We start from the raw sequence: 24,076 nt of genomic DNA on the forward strand, positions 1-24,076 counted from the left end.
GAAACTCTAATTTACTTGTCCTCTTGCTCAGTTGTGCACCGGGACCTCCCACTCCTCTTTCTATTCTGGTTAGAGCCAGTTTGCGCTGTTCTGTGAAGGGAGTAGTACACAGCGTTGTACGAGATCTTCAGTTTCTTGCCAATTTCTCACATGGAATAGCCTTCATTTCTTAGAACAAGAATAGACTGACGAGTTTCAGAAGAAAGGTATTTTTCTGGACATTTTAAGCCTGTAATCGAACCCACAAATTCTGATGCTCCAGATACTCAACTAGTCTAAAGAAGTCCAGTTTTATTGCTTCTTTAATCAGAACAACAGTTTTCAGCTGTGCTAACATAACTGCAAAAGGGTTTTCTAATGATCAATTAGCCTTTTAAAATGATCAACTTGGATTAGCTAACACAACGTGCCATTGGAACACAGGAGTGATGGTTGCTGATAATGGGCCTCTGTACGCCTATGTAGATATTCCATTAAAAAAAATCTGCCGTTTCCAGCTACAATAGTCATTTACAACATTAACAATGCCTACACTGTATTTCTGATCAATTTCATGTTATTTTAATGGACAAAAAAATTGGCTTTTCTTTCAAAAACAAGGACATTTCTAAGTGACCCCAAACTTTTGAATGGTAGTGTAGGTAGGGGTAAAGTGACTATGCACAGATAATAGCAACGACCTGGGGAAAATTACAGGGGAGATGAATGAGCCAATTGGAAGCTGGGGATGATTAGGTGGCCATGATGGTATGAAGGTCAGATTGGGAATTTATCCAGGACATTGGGGTTAACACCCCTATTCTTACAATATGGGCTGTGGAATCTTTAGTGACCAGAGTCAGGAAACCGGTTTAACATCCCATCCGAAAAACAGCTGCCTACACATGACAATATGCCCAATCACTGCCCTGAGGCATTGGGATTTTTTTTTTTAGACCAGAGAAAAGGGAACCTGCTACTGGCCCTCCAACATCACTTCCAGCAGCATCTGTTCTCCCATCCAGGGACCAACCAGGACCAACCCTTCTTAGCTTCAGAGGCAAGCCAGCAGTGGGATGCAGGGGGGTATACTGCTGGCCCCTAAAAGAGGTGCACATATAAAGTACCTCTTGGTACATGCATCGGCGAAGACAGGTGACTTTTCCAAAAAGGTGACACCATCTCAAGATCAAATGGCTGTTTATTAGAAACCGTCACAGTTGGGTTGTACAGTGTTAGTCTTGTAATGGGTTGTTTAGGGGTGCTACAGGGTTAATCTGTTCTCAGTGTCTACAGGGACAGTTTGTTCTTTCACCATTGACTGAAGATCAGTGACCACTTTTACATAGTTGCAGATGTGTCTAGACCCAAAACAGACCAGATAATACATACTAAGTTATGGTAGTAAAGTATACCGTACATACTGCAGCTCTGTTTCCTCAACAATATTACTGTAATCGTCAAAGTGGGGTGTGTTTGTTCCTAATGCATCTGTTCAGACATTCTGAGTAAAAGAACTAGAAATCTTTTGCTAGTTTTCTTCCCGGCTAAAATGCAGATTTAACTTTTAAGTTTACAGAGTGTAAGAAAGAAAACATCTCTTTCACTTCAGTCAATGTCTTCATTGTTTACTCATTCAGACAACTGTGTTCAGTATTTAGATAGGAGACGGATCACTCACTGTGACACATTGTGTCTGGCTAAAGGTAGCTTACAATACAAAGCTGACAACTGGCATTTATACAAATTAAAACAAAAGACAAGATGTTATACTAAACAATATTTTTCAGACATGAAAGAGTACAATCCTACCCACTTTGGTAAACATATACCTGTGGTGTCATGATAACACAGAGTTAAAGAACAATATTTCAACATTTAAAAAGTCAGTCTAGGCTGGATACTTTGCAAATTGTATTGCACTGTTTACCAGGAATAACATGCCTGTTAGAATGGCAACATAGTTAGACCTCATTGATGATGATGAACATTTGAAATAGTGGACTGATCCTCATAAGTTCATATGGGCAATTTTTTAAAATTCTGTAAAGCCGATATTGGCTTCTTCCACTGTCAGTGTGTTAATGCATCCAAATCATTTCCTTGAAAGTACCATATATTTATATATTTCTGAAAGATGAATGGTTTGACTTTTCTCTGAAGTCCTGTAGTTCATTCCTGGTTGAGTTGACAGGAGGGAAAAAACACAGTTGACTCTAATGTTGGCAAAAATGGCCAGAAATCTTCAAAAACCATCAGACAAACTCCAACAATCAGAATCCTTCCCAGTCCTGACTCCCAGCCATTTCCACCAATCCCGGGCTTTTCAGTCCATCCACAATTGGTTTGAGTGTAGTTTGCTGGCTCTTCAATCGGGCTGCCCATTGTCTTTCACCTGCCAATGTCTCTTACCTACAACAAAATGGTGGAGTTGGGGGGGTTTGCCCTCTTTTAGTCTACAGTGAAGTAAAATCCTGAAAAATAAATAGTCTGTTTGCATAGTCTGGAGGTGGTCACAGAGAGGAATGTATCCGTAAAGGGAGACAGTCAAGTGGTATTGGATCACAGTGCAGAGCAGCACTTACCTAGGAGGAAGAGACCAAAGACAATAGAATTGTCAGTAAAATAGCTTTCCCTCCAAAAATGTGACATTTGAATAACAGGATTTTCTGAGGGTGGAATCCTAATTTAATAAACGTAACAGTTTATTCTAACTATTATTATTATCAGTAGTATAAAACAGAATGACAAAACAGTTACACACACTTGGCTAAAGTTAAGTCTGGCTCCACCTCACCTCTCTCGGGGTGGCCGTGTTGGGTTGTTGAGGAAGGACAGCTGGTGCTCCAGGCTGCAGACACGGAAGGCCAGGTAACAGGAAGACAGGATGAGGAGGATGATTCTGAAGCAATGGACAATAAGGTTTGACATTAGGATGTACCAAGTGTGTGTGTACACTAGGTGGCAGTAAAACTGGATTCTTTTGTGATCATATCCATTTTAGAATATTAAATTAGGCCTTGTTCAGATTTTATTTCACAGATAAAATTATGTTGAGCATAATGCTGCCAATGAATGTATATTTATTCGACAACACAAGGTAAATATTGTAATTACTTCACCACCATGGACTATTTATTGCCTTAACTCCCTTATCTTACCTCATTTGCACTCACTGTATATAGACTTTTTGTTCTACTGTATTATTGACTGTATGTTTTGTTTATTCCATGTGTAACTCTGTGTTGTTGTATGTGTCGAATTGCTATGCTTTAGCTTGGCCAGGTCGCAGTTGCAAATGAGAACTTGTTCTCAACTAGCCTACCTGGTTAAATAAAGGTGAAATAAAATCAAATAAAACAATGATGGTCCTAATGATATGATTGTTGCTGTGAGGAAGCCAGTTGTGGGGCATGGAAATAGTTACAGTATGATGAAGAACTTGAGAAGCTGATATTCCATCGGGCCCAGCTCTGGAACAGGCTCTGTTAGTAGGATCTTCTCTGTCTCTAAGCCCCGGTCTACAACACACACACACACACACACACATTAATATAGCCATCTAATAGACTACGTAGGTGATAGTGTATTGTTGCTTACAGATGCCATCAAATATATTGTGGTAAGTTGCAGGTGCCTACGGGGTAAAATGAGCCATTCAACCAGTTTTGAAAAGAAAAAATCCCCTGAACATTCTGCTCCATTGCACTTCATTGTAAAGTGCAATGACGCTAATATATATGTGACCACATCTGGCTGTGCAAAAGTATTGTGGGTCAAAGTTTTAATTTGATCAATCTACACTCAGGTTTTCCAACTCTTTTGCAACCCCAGACAGTTACGTCATAGTAAACACATCTTAAACAAATATGAAATATGGAAAAAGTCCACTATGTTCAGGGGGCCGGAACATTATGACTAATCATGTAGACTGCAAATTGACCGCAAGAAGACCAAACAGATAATATTTGACTAAAACAATAATTTCAAACCTTGCTTAAATTTGTTTATATAATAAATCTCTATAATGCGTGGGAATACTTTGGAACAGATTTCCCAAATTAAAATCACTTGGAGGGGATTTGCTGGCGTTTTTACAGTCGTTTATGCCCCCCCCCCCCAAAAAAAATGAGGCTGTTTGGGAAACCCGTCGTATATCTCATAGTAAAGCCTGCATACAGACGTCACAATTATGAGACAATAGTAGTGTTATGTACTGTATACATAACTGGGCAGTTTATTCTAGTCTCTTTCAGATCATCTAAATGTAGCCAACAGTAGGGTACAGCAGTAGGGTGCAGTTTGTAAGGTACAGCAGTAGGGTTCAGTAGGGCACAGTAGTAGGGTTCGGTAATAGGGTACAGCAGTAGGGTTCAGTAGGGCACAGTAGTAGGGTTCAGTAATAGGGTACAGTAGTAGAGTACAGTTTGTAAGGTACAGCAGTAGGGTTCAGTAGGGTACAGTAGTAGGGTTCAGTAATAGGGTACAGTGGTAGGGTTCAGTAATAGGGTACAGTGGTAGGGTTCAGTAATAGGGTACAGCAGTAGGGTTCAGTAGGGTACAGTAGTAGGGTTCAGTAGGGTTCAGTAATAGGGTACAGTAGTAGGGTTCAGTAATAGGGTACAGCAGTAGGGTTCAGTAGGGCACAGTAGTAGTGTTCAGTAGTAGGGTACAGTAGTAGAGTACAGTTTGTAAGGTACAGCAGTAGGGTTCAGTAGGGTACAGTAGTAGGGTTCAGTAGAGCACAGTAGTAGGGTACTGTAGGGCACAGTAGTAGGATACAGTAGTAGGGCACAGTTGTAGGGTACAGTAGGGCACAGTAGTAGGGTACAGTAGCAGGGTTCAGTAGGATACAGTAGTAGGGTTCAGTAGAGCACAGTAGTAGGGTACTGTAGGGCTCAGTAGTAGGACACAGTAGCAGGACACAGTAGCAGGGTTCAGTAGGGCACAGTAGCAGGGTACAGTAGTAGGGTACAGTAGCAGGGTTCAGTAGGGCACAGTAGCAGGGTACAGTAGTAGGGTACAGTAGCAGGACACAGTAATAGGACACAGTAGCAGGACACAGTAGCAGGACACAGTAGCAGGACACAGTAGCAGGACACAGTAGCAGGACACAGTAGTAGGGTTCAGTAGGGCACAGTAGCAGGGTTCAGTAGGGTACAGTAGCAGGACACAGTAGCAGGACAGAGTAGAAGGACAGAGCAAGTCCCTACATGCTAAAATCTCCATTTGGTGCTTAATCCTGTATTGCATAAGAGGGTTGTGCCCATCCAAACACAACTCTCCCTTCCCAGTTCCCCTCCTACACATAATCAGGGATTTGAACATTCTGCAAACGTGATGGCCCAGCCCCCGCCGGCTAACATCAATGGATAACTCCGGCCAGGAGTGGACAAAACTGAACACCTCCAATCTCTTAATGCACCAGAAAAAACGCAGAGCTCACCTCATGTGGCAGAGCCTCAATAGATATGGCTATTATATTATGCTATTCATGAGAAATGCTGTGTTCGCCATTGTATCTGTCAGTTTGTCATCCTTTGTGAAATTAAATACACGAAAAATAGGTTGTCCCTAGCCTGGTCCCAGATCTGCTTGTGTCGTCTTGCCAAACCCCTACGGTCATTCTGATGCCAAACAAGAGTTGGCTATAATACAGCATAAACCAATGTTGGTCCAGGCTAGGTTGTCCTCCCTTTTCACCTTCCAGAGGCTGGTCTGTCTGGAAGGAGGAGTCCACCGCAGTCAGGCTACCGGTGGAGCTACCCAGGAGGTCAGGGAGGGACGAGGACACGGACACCACCGAGGGTTTTCTCCTCCACTTCAGCACCGGAGGATACTCATCCGCCCCCGGGAACTCATCCGCCACTGGGAACTCATCCTGGAGGTATAGAAAGGAAAGGGGGATACTTAGTCAGTTGTCCAACTGAAATGTGTCTTCCGCATTTAACCCAACCCCTCTAAATCAGAGATGTGCGAGGCATTATTGATCTGAATTGACCAAATCTTCAGCAAAGAAAGTGTTCCACTCTCTCAATGCTGCATAGTTTATCTACAGTAACAGTCAAAATTTTGGACACACCTAGTCATTCAAGGTTTTTTATTTTTTTTAAACTATTTTCTACATTTTAGAATAATAGTGAAGACATCAAAACTATGAAATAACACAAGTGCTAAAAAAATCTAAATATATTTTAGATTCTTCAAAGTAGTCACCCTTTGCCTTAATGACAGCTTTGCATTCTCTCAACCAGCTTCATGAGGTAGTCACCTGGAATGCTTTTCCAACAGTCTTTTAGAAGTTCCCATATATGCTGAGCACTTGTTGGCTGCTTTTCCTTCACTCTGTGGTCCAACTCATCCCAAACCATCTCAATTGGGTTGAGGTCGGGGGATTGTGGCGGCCAGGTCATCTGATGCAGCACTCCATCACTCTATTTATTGGTCAAATAGCCCTTGCACAGCCTGGAGGTGTGTTGGGTTATTGTCCTGTTGAAAAACAAATGATAGTCCCACTAAGCGCAAATCAGATGGGATGGCGTATCATTGCAGAATGCTGTGATAGCCATGCTGGTTAAGTGTGCTTTGAATTCTAAATAACTCACCAGTGTCACCAGCAAAGCACCCCCAACACCATCACACCTCCATGCTTCACAGTCGGAACCACACATGTGGAGATCATCTGTTCACCTACTCTGCGTCTTACAAAGACACGGCGGTTGGAACCAAAAATCTCAAATTTGGACTCATCAGACCAAATTACAGATTTCCACCGGTCTAATGTCAATTGCTCGTGTTTCTTGGCCCAAGCAAGTCTCTTCTTCTTATTGGTGTCCTTTAGTAGTGGTTTCTTTGCAGCAATTTGACCATGAAGGCCTGATTCACACCGTCTCCTCTGAACAGTTGATGTTGAGATGCGTCTGTTACTTTAACTCTGTGAGGTGCAATCTGTGGTGCAGTTAATTGCTGATTTCTGAGGCTGGTAACTAATGAAGTTATCCTCTACAGCAGAGGTAACTCTGGGTCTTCCTTTCCTGTGGCGGTCCTCATGAGAGCCAGTTTCATCATAGCGCTTGATGGTTTTTGCGACTGCACTTGAAGAAACATTAAAAGTTCTTGAAATTTTCCAGATTGACTGACCTTCATGTCTTAAAGTAATGATGGACTGTCATTTCTCTTTGCTTATTTGAGATGTTCTTGCCATAATATGGACTTGGTCTTTTACCAAATAGGGCTATCTTCTGTATACCACCCCTACCATCTCACAACACAACTGATTGGCTCAAACGCATTAAGGAAAGAAATTCAACAAATTAACTTTTAGCAAGGCACACCTGTTAATTGAAATGCATTCCAGGTGACTACCTCATTAAGCTGGTTGAGAGAATGCCAAGAGTGTGCAAAGCAGTCATTAAGGCAAAGGGTGGCTACTTTGAAGAATCTCAAATATATTCTGATTTAAAACTTTTTGGTTACTACATGATTTCATATGTTATTTCATATTTTTGATGTTTTGACTATTATTCTACAATGTAGAAAATAGTAAAAATAAAGAAAAACCCTTGAATGAGTAAGTGTTCTAAAACTTTTGACTGGTACTGAACATACCTATAGCCATCCATCCATAATCAATCTATGACATATGAACTATACATTATTAATACATATTACGTTCATATGTTACGAAGATCAACTGTCATACAAGATGGCTGCATCGTGTGGGCCCACTCAGGAGAAAGTCATTGAGACAGAGTAAGAGTCAGACAACAATGAACCAAATATTGATTACTTCCATTTTTTTCCAGGAAGTCATTGATAAGGTCATTGTTGAAGGTCACAGAGGGGCATGGCCATGGCAGACTTGGGTCAGCCTACTCTTACACATATCTAGAGACAAGGTTACATATGGATATTGATTCCTAACAAATACAGTACATACACTTTAGAAAAACATTAATTATTTATTATGATTACTCATTATTACACTAATAGAGTAGCAGTAGGGCGCAGCAGTAGGACAGCGGGTGGAACACAGCAGTAGGACACAGCAGTAGGACAGCAGGTGGAACACCAAAGTAGGACACAGTAGTAGGACAGAAGGGTGGAACACAGCAGTAGGACACAGCAGTAGGACAGCAGGTGGAACACCAAAGTAGGACACAGTAGTAGGACAGAAGGGTGGAACACAGCAGTAGGACACAGCAGTAGGACAGCAGGTGGAACACCAAAGTAGGACACAGTAGTAGGACAGAAGGGTGGAACACAGCAGTAGGATACAGCAGTAAGACACACACATCCTTTCTGTTTTGGTTTTCATTGTAACAGCTGCATTCGAATGACTGCAATTACAGACTCAGATTGTAGATAGTACAGCTTTATAGCTTGTGAGTCAGCTTGATATTCAGACCGGCGATTTCCTTGTTAATCACAACAGACTTCTTATCTTAACCACGGGCTAATAGATGTTACTTCAGTAGAAAATCAATTTGACACAAAGCACAGCACTGCTAATGGTTCTGTGTTTAGTGGAGGAGCAGCAACACAAGGAAAAACAGAATGTCTTATAGGTTATGACACAGACGTTACCCCAAACACGTCTTATTGGTTATGACACAGACGTTACCCCAAACACGTCTTATAGGTTATGACACAGACGTTACCCCAATAATGGAGATTCTGAAACTATCGTTATCTTTTGAAATACTGTAGTTCCTGCGTTATTCATCACAAGTCATTAATGAAGACATTAACTAAGACATTAGCTAAGACATTAGCTAAGACATTAGCTAAGACATTAACTAAGACATTAACTAAGACATTAACTAAGACATTAGCTAAGACATTAGCTAAGACATTAGCTAAGACATTAGCTAAGACATTAGCTAAGACATTAGCTAAGACATTAGCTAAGTCATTAGCTAAGACATTAACTACGACATTAGCTAAGACATTAGCTAAGACATTAGCTAAGATATTAACTAAGACATTAACTAAGACATTAGCTAAGATATTAACTAAGACATTAACTAAGACATTAACTACGACATTAACTACGACATTAGCTAAGACATTAGCTAAGACATTAACTAAGATATTAGCTAAGACATTAACTAAGACATTAGCTAAGACATTAACTAAGACATTAACTAAGACATTAGCTAAGATATTAACTAAGACCTTAAGACATTAACTAAGACATTAACTAAGCCGTTAACTAAGACATTAAATAATACATTAACTAAATCCAGAAATGAAGTAGACTAGGGATAGGCAACTTTGATGGGGGTGGGGGCCACATAAAATCTGAATTCATCATAAAGGGCCGCAGTTTCTCCCCGCCGACATAATACATAACTTTGTTAGACAATTACAGCTGAAGGACAGAACTACATAAAATGATATAATATATATCATTAATAGACAGGTACAGAACTACATACATCTAAAATAAGAATACACACTTTCATATTCTTATGCCTTAGCAATCCATGCAACATGTACTCATAATAACGTCTACACTGCAGTGATCCATTTTGTTACAGTTGCTTACTGTTACAATTGGAAATCCTGATCCTAATCTCGCAGAACCAGTTGTTCTGTAAACACTAGCGAGATTCTCACATCATTAGGAACCACCCGTGTCCTTGATTCTCCCATTTGACGTCAGTACTGTTCATAATAATAATGTGATTCATGTTGTATTTGTGTACATTATGGTTGGTCAATACTCTAACCAATAAGAGACATGGATCAGTCTGGAGTTGGTCAATGTTCTAACCAATAAGAGACAGTGATCAGTCTGGAGTTGGTCAATGTTCTAACCAATAAGAGACAGTGATCAGTCTGGAGTTGGTCAATGTTCTAACCAATAAGAGACAGGGATCAGTCTGGAGTTGGTCAATGTTCTAACCAATAAGAGACAGGGATCAGTCTGGAGTTGGTCAATGTTCTAACCAATAAGAGACAGGGATCAGTCTGGAGTGAGGGGCTAGAGTCCAAAGCTTACTTACCAGAGATAAGGTATGGGGAACCTCCATGTAGTGTTTCAAGCTCAGACTCTTCCCATTGACCTGGAGAGGGAACGATGAGATATGGGAAATATTCAGTACACTATTTTACAATCTGTACACTTTTAAGGCCAATAGACCTGTTGATGTGGGAGTGAGCTGGTTCAGTGGTAGATGTGTGTGTGTGGTGTGTGTTCTCTGACCTGGATGTGTGTGTGTAGTTCGTAGCCAGTGTGTGTGGTTGTGTGTGGGTGACTGTGTGTGTGTTCTCTGACCTGGAGGTGTGTGTGTAGTGGTAGCCAGTGTGTGTGAGTGTGTGTGTGTTCTCTGACCTGGAGGTGTGTGTGTAGTGATAGCCAGTGTGTGTGTGTGTGTGTGCGTGTGTAGTGGTAGCCAGTGTGTGTGGTTGGATGAGTGTGTGTGTGTTCTCTGACCTGGAGGTGTGTGCAGATCCTCCGGAGCACGTCATACACACTGTCTCTGGACAGCAGAGACACAAAGACATACTGCAGGACGGACGGACAGGGGGAGAGAGAGAGAGCGAGGGAGAGAGTGAGGGAGAGAAAGAGCGTTAGCCAATTCAAATGTGAATGAAAGCATACACACGCACGTACGCTCACACTCATGCATGCACACATGTAAACACATGTATTAAGCATTTCATCATGTGCTCATAAAACCGATGTCAGGAAGATTTATAAGATCCATTAGGACATCAACTCATTACCAGGAATGCAATTTTTTCTAAATAGTTATTGTGAACAGTAACTCAATCTACCACGGTTTATATTTGACAGATTACGGCTTAATCTAGTAAATTGACATAGTGATATTTCATTCCTCTTACATGGTGTCTGTACTGTACCTCTACTGAAAACACCACTCTTTCATAAATAATTTTCAATGAGAGTGTATGAATCCTTAAATCACTTACCAGACAATAGACAGTCATAAAATATCAGAAATTAAAGATTTGTATTTGTATATATTATGGATCCCCATTTGCTGCTACTCTTCCTGGGGTCCAGCAAAATTAAGCCAGTTATCCAATTTTAAAAACATTACAATACATTCACAACAGACTTCACAACACACTAAGATTACAGAGCAATAAGAAACATTTTCCAGACATTTGCTCCGATGTAAAGGAGCAGGCAGGCAGGTGAACCGTTCTCTCCCACACACTGGAGAGGAACCAAGAAGGGACACTACCAAAATAGACTGTGACCTTGACACCCTTTCAGTGTTACCGAACCATGTGCTGACTTGCATTAGCTTAGCATGTTAGCATGAGGTGTTGTTTATTTTCCATCTACCTGTGGTTGGTGGAAAGAACGTGGTGTGGCGCTAATGCCAGTTAGCTGTGTTTCCATTCACTGTGCCCAGAAGCGCTAAGAGGCTAACGCTCACCTTCTGACTGGTATCTGTGGTGATGGCTAGGCCGTTGGGCACCAGACCTGCTGTTTTGTGCTTCTTTACCAGCCTCACAGAGACCACGGGGATAGCAACCTATGATGGGGGAAAGAGGTGGGAAAAAAGAGAACACAATATTATACCTTGTAGAGAGGGGGACTAACTGGACCAGACGCGGGGGGCTAACTGGACCAGACGCGGGGGGCTAACTGGACCAGACGCGGGGGACTAACTGGGCCAGACGCGGGGGGACATACTGGGCCAGACACGGGGGGACATACTGGGCCAGACACGGGGGGACATACTGGGCCAGACACGGGGGGACATACTGGGCCAGACACGGGGGGACTAACTGGGCCAGACACGGGGGGACTAACTGGGCCAGACACGGGGGGACTAACTGGGCCAGACACAGGGGGACTAACTGGGCCAGACACGGGGGGACTAACTGGGCCAGACACGGGGGGACTAACTGGGCCAGACACGGGGGGACATACTGGGCCAGACACGGGGGGACATACTGGGCCAGACACGGGGGGACATACTGGGCCAGACACGGGGGGACATACTGGGCCAGACACGGGGGGACATACTGGGCCAGACACGGGGGGACATACTGGGCCAGACACGGGGGGACATACTGGGCCAGACACGGGGGGACATACTGGGCCAGACACGGGGGGACATACTGGGCCAGAGACGGGGGGACATACTGGGCCAGACACGGGGGGACATACTGGGCCAGACACGGGGGGACATACTGGGCCAGACACGGGGGGACATAGTGGGCCAGACACGGGGGGACATAGTGGGCCAGACACGGGGGGACATAGTGGGCCAGACACGGGGGACATACTGGGCCAGACACAGGGGACATACTGGGCCAGACACGGGGGACATACTGGGCCAGACACGGGGGACATACTGGGCCAGACACGGGGGACATACTGGGCCAGACACGGGGGACATACTGGGCCAGACACACTCTGACTAACGAGCTTATTGCAGGCCAGAGAGCCAGAGACAGGTGCCGGGTCTTAATTTGATCACTCTTTTGTTGCTGAGAATTTTCCTGCACTGCAGATGAGCTTCATGATTTACATAAATTCACTGAAAACCTGCACGCACGCACACTTTGATTTGATTGGGCGCAAATGATTTGCTCATGGACATCGGCTGCCTGGCTAGCAGCTCCGTCGGCTGCCTGGCTAGCAGCTCCGTCGGCTGCCTGGCTAGCAGCTCCGTCGGCTGACAGACTAACAGCTCCGTCGGCTGACAGACTAACAGCTCCGTCGGCTGCCTGACTAACAGCTCCGTCGGCTGCCTGACTAACAGCTCCGTCGGCTGCCTGACTAACAGCTCCGTCAGCTGCCTGACTAACAGCTCCGTCAGCTGCCTGACTAACAGCTCCGTCAGCTGCCTGACTAACAGCTCCGTCAGCTGCCTGACTAACAGCTCCGTCAGCTGCCTGACTAACAGCTCCGTCAGCTGCCTGACTAACAGCTCCGTCAGCTGCCTGACTAACAGCTCCATCAGCTGCCTGACTAACAGCTCCATCAGCTGCCTGACTAACAGCTCTATCGGCTGCCTGACTAACAGCTCCATCAGCTGCCTGACTAACAGCTCCGTCAGCTGCCTGACTAACAGCTCCATCAGCTGCCTGACTAACAGCTCCATCAGCTGCCTGACTAACAGCTCCATCAGCTGCCTGACTAACAGCTCTATCAGCTGCCTGACTAACAGCTCTATCAGCTGCCTGACTAACAGCTCCATCAGCTGCCTGACTAACAGCTCTATCAGCTGCCTGACTAACAGCTCCATCAGCTGCCTGACTAACAGCTCCATCAGCTGCCTGACTAACAGCTCCATCAGCTGCCTGACTAACAGCTCTATCAGCTGCCTGACTAACAGCTCCATCAGCTGCCTGACTAACAGCTCTATCGGCTGCCTGACTAACAGCTCCCAGCACATTGTTCCAATTGGAAGTGGGGTTGAAGGTGAGTAGTGACATAGTTGGCCTTGAAAGTCTCAGCCTACTTCTCTCTGTCTGTCTGTCCATCTAGATATTGAGGGTCCTGCGGTCCTGTCTACTTCTCTGTCTGTCCATCGAGGGTCCTGCGGTCCTGTGTGGCTCAGTTGGTATTAGTGTGGTGCTAGCAATGTCAGGGTTGTGGGTTTGTTCCAGCTGGGGTCACACATTCTAAGATGTATGCACTCAGATAAAAGTGTCATATATTATTCATTATTGACGATCTGTCTATTATCTGCCAGGCCTTGACTTACCTTGATGTCCTTGCCAAAGAGGTTGGCATAGAAACACAGCCAGTTTCTGGAGATATAAAGACGGCCTTGCAGCAGGATGTCTCGGAGCAGAGCGCAGGAGTATACTGAGGGAGAGGAGACATAAACAGGTTAAAAGTAGCTGCTAACTCAAGACAAGGACATTGCTAACACTGTTTGTAGCTTCTCACTAAAAATGTATGCACACATGACTAAGTGGCTTTGGGTAAAAGCGTTTGCTAAACGGCATATATTATATATAATTATAGCTCATGTGTCTTTGACTTGGCCTATAGATGCTTCTAAAATAGGTTCATAGGCATTGAATAAAGTAACTGGTACGTACATATCAGTTAAACAGATCAAAACTGTATTTACCATCATCAGTCTAAAATAGAACAGGGCTGGGTTTCCCAAAAGCATTGTAGCACTATGATCATCTTAATTCCATTGAATCTAAATGGACGAAAGTTGATCTTAGTGCTACGAAGCTTTTGGGAAACCCAACCCTGACCTAATCTGCATAACCTGACCTCAAACCATACAACTTCCTATTCAGGGCCTGAGGGCTGGTTACCCTTACCAGAAACCATTACCAGAAATCCTTTCCAGAGACTCAAAAAGATGGTTTCAAACACACTGAGTAGCACATAGAGTTCCAAAACCAAAACTGAAATGACTAAAACTCATACAGTATGTGGGGACAGAAACATAAGAGAAAGTATATACTTATTGTAGACAACATTTGACAGTGAAAGTACTTCTACTAATAATAGTAATTAGGGCTGGAACGATACCAGTATTGCGATACTTGTAGTATCATGGCAAGGGAACAAAACACAAAGTGGATTTCATTTCTTTAGGAAAACAGCCCTAATGTTGAAAACAAACATCATTATGTTGTCATCCAGTCACATGTATTTATTTTCTATCTATAGCTCACAATATTTTACATACAACAGGTTTTTAAAGGACTGAAGTGTTAAATGTGTTTCTTGTTTTCATTTTTGCCATGGGAAAAAAATAGATGCTACCGTAGCTAGCAAGTTAGCTAACGGTACATAAACACAGCATATGGAGCTAATAGGGCGATAGCCTGAAGTCAATGCACAGCATATAGACAGTGAGCTACAGACATGCTACAGTCACTAGCATGTTAACCTAAATAAACATACATCATACAGAGATACTACAACAGATGTTAGCATGTAGCATTGTTGTTGACAGTACCTTTCATTAGGATCTCGTCCTTCGGAACGCACTGGAAGAGTTTGTGGTACTGCGAGTTGTACTTGCTGACAGTCTGAGCAGAGGGACAGGGCAGAGTCATGAGCAGTTCCTTGGCTGGCCTCCCTCCCACCGGCACCGGCAAACCGGCAGCCGCACTCTCTCTCAGAGGACGAGAGCTCTGCTGCACCAGACTCAGCATGCTGGAGCCGCACACACAGCCGCACACACACACACACACACACACAGACGGCGTGGCGGACCCCACTGCAAGACACAGACTGTCCTCCAACTAGTCAGATGTCAACCGGTGTCCTTTGTGCAGGTTTGAGGGGGCAGTTCTCCGTTAGACAGACACACACACACACCACTCCGGTCCGACACAGTGTGCACCTCAGACCATCACTGAGCCCTTTCTCTTTTTCTCTCACCCTTCAACACTGGTCTGAAACCCGACCACACACACTCTCATACACTGCCCTTCTCAGCCACAGACACCGACACCCTGAGTCCTCCCTTCCTGCCTCTCTCTTGCTGTTTCAACACGACAGTGCACAGTGACTCCCCCCTATGCTCACACCATGCCAGCCCAACCCATGCTGCCGCCTCCTTACCCTCCTATCCTTGTCTTGATAACAGCCTGCTGCCCACAGGCACCACCCCCTCCATCCTCTCTCACCAAGCACATGAGACAGTCAGAACTGTCACCCCTGTTAATATCTGCAGCCAGCTGGTGTGACTGTGGGGCTCAGCAGCTCTACTTAATATTCCCCTTTGGGAGACATGGAGATAATAATCGCAGCTACGGTACAGTTCCTTTAATCTGGCATGATGGCCTGCTGATCTCGCCAAAAGAGAGTGTGTTTGAGTTAATGGATGACCTCCTCACCTATTGAATAACCGTTGAGTTCTGAGCCTGAAGAATACAATCAAATCACCGGTACTACATCTTAATGGCTGGAGATAATCAGTTGTTGGGGCTGGATTAGCGAGGTGGGATGTTTAATAGAGTCTCAAGGCTACTATCAAACCTTGATCTGTCTAAGTCTATAGACAGATCTAATACATGTTTGTATTTCAGGATCGCAATGCCTCGTTTAAATTGTAGCTTAGCCTTGGCCACCCTCGATACTAGGAAACTCTTCAAAGGACCACTCCTAAAAGCAAGCAATGACTGGGTTCACTGTCACACAGGTCTTAAAATCAGTCAGTGCATATTAATTGTGCATAAAAAGGTCAAATGAACGTTATTCCAGAATGTGCAGTACATATGAGAGGTAAGGGTCAACCAATATAAAGTGTAGAATTTAACTCTGATAGGAAATAGACAATTGGCTTGGCCTGCATCCAACTTGGCTGTAATTGGCTTATCTTTGTTAGGCAAGATGCAAAATCAATAAGGTACAGACATGATCTATAATACATTAGAAAGGAAACCTGCTACTCACCGAACCCCTGTAGCATTTCTTCACATCTTCATATGATAGGTCGTCAATCAACCTGTGAAGGAAATTAAGAAGGAAATGGTGTGAAAAGAAGACATCTTCTAGTGTTTTAATATATCAGGCCAGTGACTGTTTGTTTAGAGACATAGACTCAACTAAACACTATCGTGAATATCATGGTGATGTAGCTTTTCCACTGGTCCACAGGGCTTATATTGATCTCATTAACACCTATTGGATCATTTGTTTGATCTTAATCTTGTTGGAGAATAGTGAGACATTTCAACTATAATCTGATCCAACTGTAATCTGTGAACTCTGACCTCAGCATCAAATCAAACAGTAGTAGTGTATATTTGTCTGCTGTTTATGACAGTAATGTCGGCATGGTTCAGGGTCGGCTACCAGACAAACATGTGCAGGACTGTAGAGAAGGGAAGCAGACGTGACAGCAGACAAATGGTATCTCACTCAATCAAACAGAAACAAACACTACGCGACCACACAAACACGACCATACATAAAGGGAGGTGAATGTGCTTTAATAAAACTGGGCTGACTAGTTACATTATGGAAACTCAGTGCCCCCCACACACACACACTCTTTCGTACATCTGACTGGCAAGCATGAGTACAAGCACAAACATGTGTGCAAGCAAGCAAACACACACACATTGCAAATACAACCCATATTTATGTTGATTTATTTTCCCTTTTGTACTTTAACTATTCACACATAATATGGCATTTGAAATGTCTTTATTGTTTAGGAACTTTTGGGAGTGTAATGTTTACTGTTCATTTTTATTGTTTATTTTACTTTTGTTTATTATCTACTTCACTTGCGTTGGCAATGTTTACATTTGTTTCCCATGCCAATAAAGCCCTTAAATTGAAAGAGAGCGCGAGAGAGAGCGAGACGTCAGCATGCTTCAGTTCCGCTATCCAAACCAAACGAGTGTTCCCGCGAGGCTTCGGCTACTGGCTTCGGCTTGCATCAAGAAAAAATGTGGTGTGCCTGAACAGCCAAGAAAACCCTTACCGAAGTCCAAAACGAACAAAAACGTCATCAAATGTTGTCATAATATATGCACAAACTCTTCTGAGCTGTTTCTGCTGGGAAGCATGCGGACGCCTTTATAAAGAAAGAGAGGGGCTCCCAGAAAGGTTGATCACATTGTTATCTTAGGGGACATTTAGCTAGTTAGCAGGCTACTAATATAGATCTTGTTCTATCAAACCTCTGAGGTAGAAACAGCCCTGAGACTGGTGTATTCATACCAATGATGTATATAAACCCTGGATTGTTGATGCTATGCATAGACGTGTTAGCTGACAACGTCACGAAAAGGATGTGCACGCTTCAATGGGGCAGAAGTCTGTGTTGTTGCAATTCTGGATGTGCAGATAGCTAGCAACAATAAGAAGAAGCTGCCATGAGGGGAATCGTAGGTGGCTCATTTCAGCTAGTTTTATTCTGTTCTTGATAACATGTCTTGTTTTGAGGTGTTTTGACTGATGTCACGTCTATGCTAATATGGCTAAGATTCGCTAGCTAACCAACAACTAACAATATGTGTGAGACAAGTGCTCATAGTGCAAATGTATGAATGTTATCAATAAACATTGGAGACAATATATAGTTTACATGTTGTCAACAGTCTAAGGCGTGTATATATAAATCATTGATTCATACACACCAATATATACCAATACACCAACAACTGCCCATGAGACATCACGGTACTCTCAACTCTGACCTACTTTAACAAACTACCTGTTATTATGTGAATACAAACATACAACAAGCTAAACAAAATTCATGGAAAACCCTCAAATCAAATCGGCGTGCTGGTTTATACAGTAGCTATACTGCAAAATGTTGAATGAGCAAGGCTTTTCATCCATCCATCCACCCTCAGTGTAGAAATAAAGTGTGTGTCTATATCTGCTGGTTCATTCTGCTGGTTCATTCTAGTTGATTCTGCTGGTTCATTCTAGTTGATTCTGCTGGTTCATTCTAGTTGATTCATTCTAGTTGATTCTGCTGGTTCATTCTAGTTGATTCTGCTGCTTCATTCTAGTTGATTCTGCTGGTTCATTCTGCTGGTTGATTCTGCTGGTTGATTCTAGTCCATTCTGCTGGTTGATTCTAGTCCATTCTGCTGGTTGATTCTAGTCGATTCTGCTGGTTCATTCTAGTTGATTCTGCTGGTTCATTCTGCTGGTTCATTCTAGTTGATTCTGCTGGTTCATTCTAGTTGATTCTGCTGGTTCATTCTAGTTGATTCTGCTGGTTCATTCTAGTTGATTCTGCTGGTTCATTCTAGTTGATTCTGCTGGTTGATTCTGCTGGTTCATTCTAGTTGATTCTGCTGGTTCATTCTGCTGGTTCATTCTAGTTGATTCTGCTGGTTCATTCTAGTTGATTCTGCTGCTTCATTCTAGTTGATTCTGCTGGTTCATTCTGCTGGTTGATTCTGCTGGTTGATTCTAGTCCATTCTGCTGGTTCATTCTAGTCCATTCTGCTGGTTCATTCTAGTCGATTCTGCTGGTTCATTCTAGTCGATTCTGCTGGTTCATTCTGCTGGTTCATTCTAGTTGATTCTGCTGGTTCATTCTAGTTGATTCTGCTGGTTCATTCTAGTTGATTCTGCTGGTTCATTCTAGTTGATTCTGCTGGTTCATTCTAGTTGATTCTGCTGGTTCATTCTAGTTGATTCTGCTGGTTGATTCTGCTGGTTCATTCTAGTTGATTCTGCTGGTTCATTCTAGTTGATTCTGCTGGTTCATTCTAGTTGATTCTGCTGGTTCATTCTAGTTGATTCTGCTGGTTCATTCTAGTTGATTCTGCTGGTTCATTCTAGTTGATTCTGCTGGTTCATTCTAGTTGATTCTGCTGGTTCATTCTAGTTGATTCTGCTGGTTCATTCTAGTTGATTCTGCTAGTTGATTCTGCTGGTTCATTCTAGTTGATTCTGCTGGTTCATTCTAGTTGATTCTGCTGGTTCATTCTAGTTGATTCTGCTGGTTCATTCTGCTGGTTCATTCTAGTTGATTCTGCTGGTTCATTCTAGTTGAGCAGCAGGGAGAGTTGAGAGGTGTTAAGACATCCTGTGGGGTTTGTGAGGAGAGAAAATAGATCCTGCTTGCAGCTGAGCACCATGGCTGTGAGAGGAAAGGGGCCGCATGTCCCCGGGGCTAGTGAGACCATCGCCTACTGCAAGCTGAAATCAGTAGGCAGTCTGTTGCACAAGTACTGTAGTACAATGAGGTTGAGTTTGAGTATGGATGTGCACAATCCTGGTCAACTGGGCTGCATTGTTGACCGGTTTTGTCTTTAGGATCAGTTTTTGATTTGATCCAACGGAGAGATTTTCTAGTCAGTTGCTGACTTTAAATAACATGATCTAGTGAGAGACAAATAAAATAACAGATAAAGGTCTCACCCTCTTTTTCTCTCTCTCTCTCACTGGTAAGGTTGTTTGAGGAAAAGGCAATGTTTTCATTCTATAAGCATCTGCAGTAAACGGGGGATCTTAGCAACCCTGTGGAGGATAGCTGGGGGTTTTAATTTCTCCTCTTGGGACAGAGCTCTGCCTCACTCATATCATCCTCTAGTCAACAGAGAATGCCTGTATTTATCTTCCATGGATAACATTTAGCAAGGCTATATCTATTCTTTATTACAATGTTGTAATTTATTTATTTTTATTTTACCTTTATTTAACCAGGTAGGCAAGTTGAGAACAAGTTCTCATTTACAATTGCGACCTGGCCAAGATAAAGCGAAGCAGTTCGACACATATAACAACAGAGTTACACATGGAGTAAACAAACATATAGTCAATAATACAGTAGAAAAATAAGTCTATATACAATGTGAGCAAATGAGGTGAGATAAGGGAGGTAAAGGCAAAAAAGGCCATGGTGGCAAAGTAAATACAATATTGCAAGTAAAACACTGGAATAGTAGATTTGCAGTGGAAGAAAGTGCAAAGTAGAAATATAAATAATGTTGTGCAAAGGCGCAAAATAAATAAATACAGTAGGGGAAGAGGTAGTTGTTTGGGCTAAATTATAGATGGGCTATGTAACAGGTGCAGTAATCTGTGAGCTGCTCTGACAGCTGGTGCTTAAAGCTAGTGAGGGAGATAAGTGTTTCCAGTTTTAGAGGTTTTTGTAGTTCGTTCCAGTCATTGGCAGCGGAGAACTGGAAGGAGAGGTGGCCGAAGGAGGAATTGGCTCTGGGGGAGACCAGAGAGATATACCTGCTGGAGCGCGTGCTACAGGTGGGTGCTCCTATGGTGACCAGCGAGCTAAGATAAGGGGGAACTTTACCTAGCAGGGTCTTGTAGATGACCTGGAGCCAGTGGGTTTGGCAACGAGTATGAAGCGAGGGCCAGCCAACGAGAGCGTACAGGTCGCAGTGGTGGGTAGTATATGGGGCTTTGGTGACAAAACGGATGGCACTGTGATAGACAACATCCAATTTACTGAATAGGGTATTGGAGGCTATTTTGTAAATGACATCGCCGAAGTCAAAGATCGGTAGGATGGTCAGTTTTACGAGGGTATGTTTGGCAGCATGAGTGAAAGATGCTTTGTTTTGAAATAGGAAGCCAATTCTAGATTTAACTTTGGATTGGAGATGTTTGATGTGAGTCTGGAAGGAGAGTTTACAGTCTGAACAGACACCTAGGTAATTGTAGTTGTCCACATATTCTAAGTCAGAACCGTCCAGAGTAGTGATGCTGGACGGGCGGGCAGGTGCAGGCAGCGATCGGTAGAAGAGCATACATTTCGTTTTACTAGTATTTAAGAGCAGTTGGAGGCAATGATTGAGGTAATGATTGAATGTTTATAAAAAGGTTCTAAAATGTTTATGGGCACCAATGAAATTATTAAGACATGACAATAAACATGGGCATGGGAGTTCTGCTGAATTGATTTCCTCAACATTTCAGTTTTGGTGGGGACAATCCAGAACGGCTTATTATCCTGTAATATTGTCAGTATCGACAAAGACAATATGCTCGCTCCACTCCTCTAGATATTTATTGTCATCAACAGGTGCTAAGAGTAGTGGCAACACCTTTATTACTTTGAACAACAAGCTGATATCTATAGTGGGTAGGCACCATATTAGAGAGGTGGGTGAGTTGTTGGCTACAGTTTGTCCCTCTGCCTGCCTGTTGGAGGCTTGCTATAAATAACAGATGGTCTGGTTCCCAGGTGGAGGAAAGCATGGTTATTGAAAAACACAGGCACTGTGCTCTGTTTCTCTCGATCCATCTCCGTCTCCCTGCAGTAAACTACTGGAATACACCCTCTATCCTGTTATTTTCATCCATCTCCCTCTCCCTGCAGTAACCTACTGGAATACACCCTCTCTGCTGTTCTTTTCATCCATCTCCCTCTCCCTGCAGTAACCTAATGGAATACACCCTCTATCCTGTTCTTTTCATCCATCTCCCTCTCCCTGCAGTAACCTACTGGAATACACCCTCTCTGCTGTTCTTTTCACCCATCTCCCTCTCCCTGCAGTAAACTACTGGAATACACCCTCTCTGCTGTTCTTTTCATCCATCTCCCTCTCCCTGCAGTAAACTACTGGAATACACCCTCTCTGCTGTTCTTTTCATCCATCTCCCTCTCCCTGCAGTAAACTACTGGAATACACCCTCTCTGCTGTTCTTTTCATCCATCTCCCTCTCCCTGCAGTAAACTACTGGAATACACCCTCTCTGCTGTTCTTTTCATCCATCTCCCTCTCCCTGCAGTAACCTACTGGAATACACCCTCTCTGCTGTTCTTTTCATCCATCTCCCTCTCCCTGCAGTAACCTACTGGAATACACCCTCCTGTTCTTTTCATCCATCTCCCTCTCCCTGCAGTAACCTACTGGAATACACCCTCTCTGCTGTTCTTTTCATCTATCTCCCTCTCCCTGCAGTAACCTACTGGAATACACCCTCCTGTTCTTTTCATCCATCTCCCTCTCCCTGCAGTAACCTACTGGAATACACCCTCTCTGCTGTTCTTTTCATCCATCTCCCTCTCCCTGCAGTAACCTACTGGAATACACCCTCCTGTTCTTTTCATCCATCTCCCTGCAGTAAACTACTGGAATACACCCTCTCTGCTGTTCTTTTCATCCATCTCCCTGCAGTAACCTACTGGAATACACCCTCTCTCCTGTTCTTTTCATCCATCTCCCTCTACCTGCAGTAAACTACTGGAATACACCCTCTCTGCTGTTCTTTTCATCCATCTCCCTCTCCCTGCAGTAACCTACTGGAATACACCCTCTCTCCTGTTCTTTTCATCTATCTCCCTCTCCCTGCAGTAACCTACTGGAATACACCCTCTCTCCTGTTCTTTTCATCTATCTCCCTCTCCCTGCAGTAACCTACTGGAATACACCCTCTCTGCTGTTCTTTTCATCCATCTCCCTGCAGTAAACTACTGGAATACACCCTCTCTGCTGTTCTTTTCATCCATCTCCCTGCAGTAACCTACTGGAATACACCCTCTCTCCTGTTCTTTTCATCCATCTCCCTCTACCTGCAGTAAACTACTGGAATACACCCTCTCTGCTGTTCTTTTCATCCATCTCCCTCTCCCTGCAGTAAACTACTGGAATACACCCTCTCTGCTCTTCTTTTCATCCATCTCCCTCTCCCTGCAGTAACCTACTGGAATACACCCTCTCTGCTGTTCTTTTCATCCATCTCCCTCTCCCTGCAGTAAACTACTGGAATACACCCTCTCTGCTGTTCTTTTCATCCATCTCCCTCTCCCTGCAGTAACCTACTGGAATACACCCTCTCTGCTGTTCTTTTCATCCATCTCCCTCTCCCTGCAGTAACCTACTGGAATACACCCTCCTGTTCTTTTCATCCATCTCCCTCTCCCTGCAGTAACCTACTGGAATACACCCTCTCTGCTGTTCTTTTCATCCATCTCCCTCTCCCTGCAGTAACCTACTGGAATACACCCTCTCTGCTGTTCTTTTCATCCATCTCCCTCTCCCTGCAGTAACCTACTGGAATACACCCTCTCTGCTGTTCTTTTCATCCATCTCCCTCTCCCTGCAGTAACCTACTGGAATACACCCTCTCTGCTGTTCCTTTCATCCATCTCCCTCTCCCTGCAGTAACCTACTGGAATACACCCTCTCTGCTGTTCTTTTCATCCATCTCCCTCTACCTGCAGTAAACTACTGGAATACACCCTCTCTGCTGTTCTTTTCATCCATCTCCCTCTCCCTGCAGTAACCTACTGGAATACACCCTCTCTGCTGTTATTTTCATCCATCTCCCTCTCCCTGCAGTAACCTACTGGAATACACCCTCTCTGCTGTTATTTTCATCCATCTCCCTCTCCCTGCAGTAACCTACTGGAATACACCCTCTCTGCTGTTCCTTTCATCCATCTCCCTCTCCCTGCAGTAACCTACTGGAATACACCCTCTCTGCTGTTCTTTTCATCCATCTCCCTCTACCTGCAGTAAACTACTGGAATACACCCTCTCTGCTGTTCTTTTCATCCATCTCCCTCTCCCTGCAGTAACCTACTGGAATACACCCTCTCTGCTGTTATTTTCATCCATCTCCCTCTCCCTGCAGTAACCTACTGGAATACACCCTCTCTGCTGTTATTTTCATCCATCTCCCTCTCCCTGCAGTAACCTACTGGAATACACCCTCTCTCCTGTTCTT

General features: G+C 43.7%; 1 protein-coding gene across 1 annotated transcript in view; it reads right to left on the reverse strand.

Annotated features, from left to right (window-relative positions):
- Positions 1 to 1,162: 1,162 nt before the first annotated feature.
- The window catches only part of LOC106562775 (GRAM domain-containing protein 2A), a 35,700-nt gene continuing 12,786 nt past the window's right edge, over positions 1,163 to 24,076 (reverse strand). The window contains exons 3-12 of the mRNA XM_045689544.2: positions 16,355 to 16,406; positions 14,910 to 14,982; positions 13,683 to 13,786; positions 11,397 to 11,495; positions 10,421 to 10,492; positions 9,990 to 10,049; positions 5,683 to 5,860; positions 3,407 to 3,500; positions 2,777 to 2,881; positions 1,163 to 2,564 (exon numbers count right to left, since the gene is read on the reverse strand). Coding sequence (XP_045545500.2) covers positions 2,561 to 2,564; positions 2,777 to 2,881; positions 3,407 to 3,500; positions 5,683 to 5,860; positions 9,990 to 10,049; positions 10,421 to 10,492; positions 11,397 to 11,495; positions 13,683 to 13,786; positions 14,910 to 14,982; positions 16,355 to 16,406 — 841 coding nt within the window. The 3' untranslated portion in view covers positions 1,163 to 2,560. The remainder of the gene's footprint in view (positions 2,565 to 2,776; positions 2,882 to 3,406; positions 3,501 to 5,682; positions 5,861 to 9,989; positions 10,050 to 10,420; positions 10,493 to 11,396; positions 11,496 to 13,682; positions 13,787 to 14,909; positions 14,983 to 16,354; positions 16,407 to 24,076) is intronic.

The sequence above is a fragment of the Salmo salar genome, chromosome 11 (genome assembly GCF_965601325.2).
Source record: "Salmo salar chromosome 11, fSalSal1, whole genome shotgun sequence".
NCBI classification, from domain to species: domain Eukaryota; kingdom Metazoa; phylum Chordata; class Actinopteri; order Salmoniformes; family Salmonidae; genus Salmo; species Salmo salar.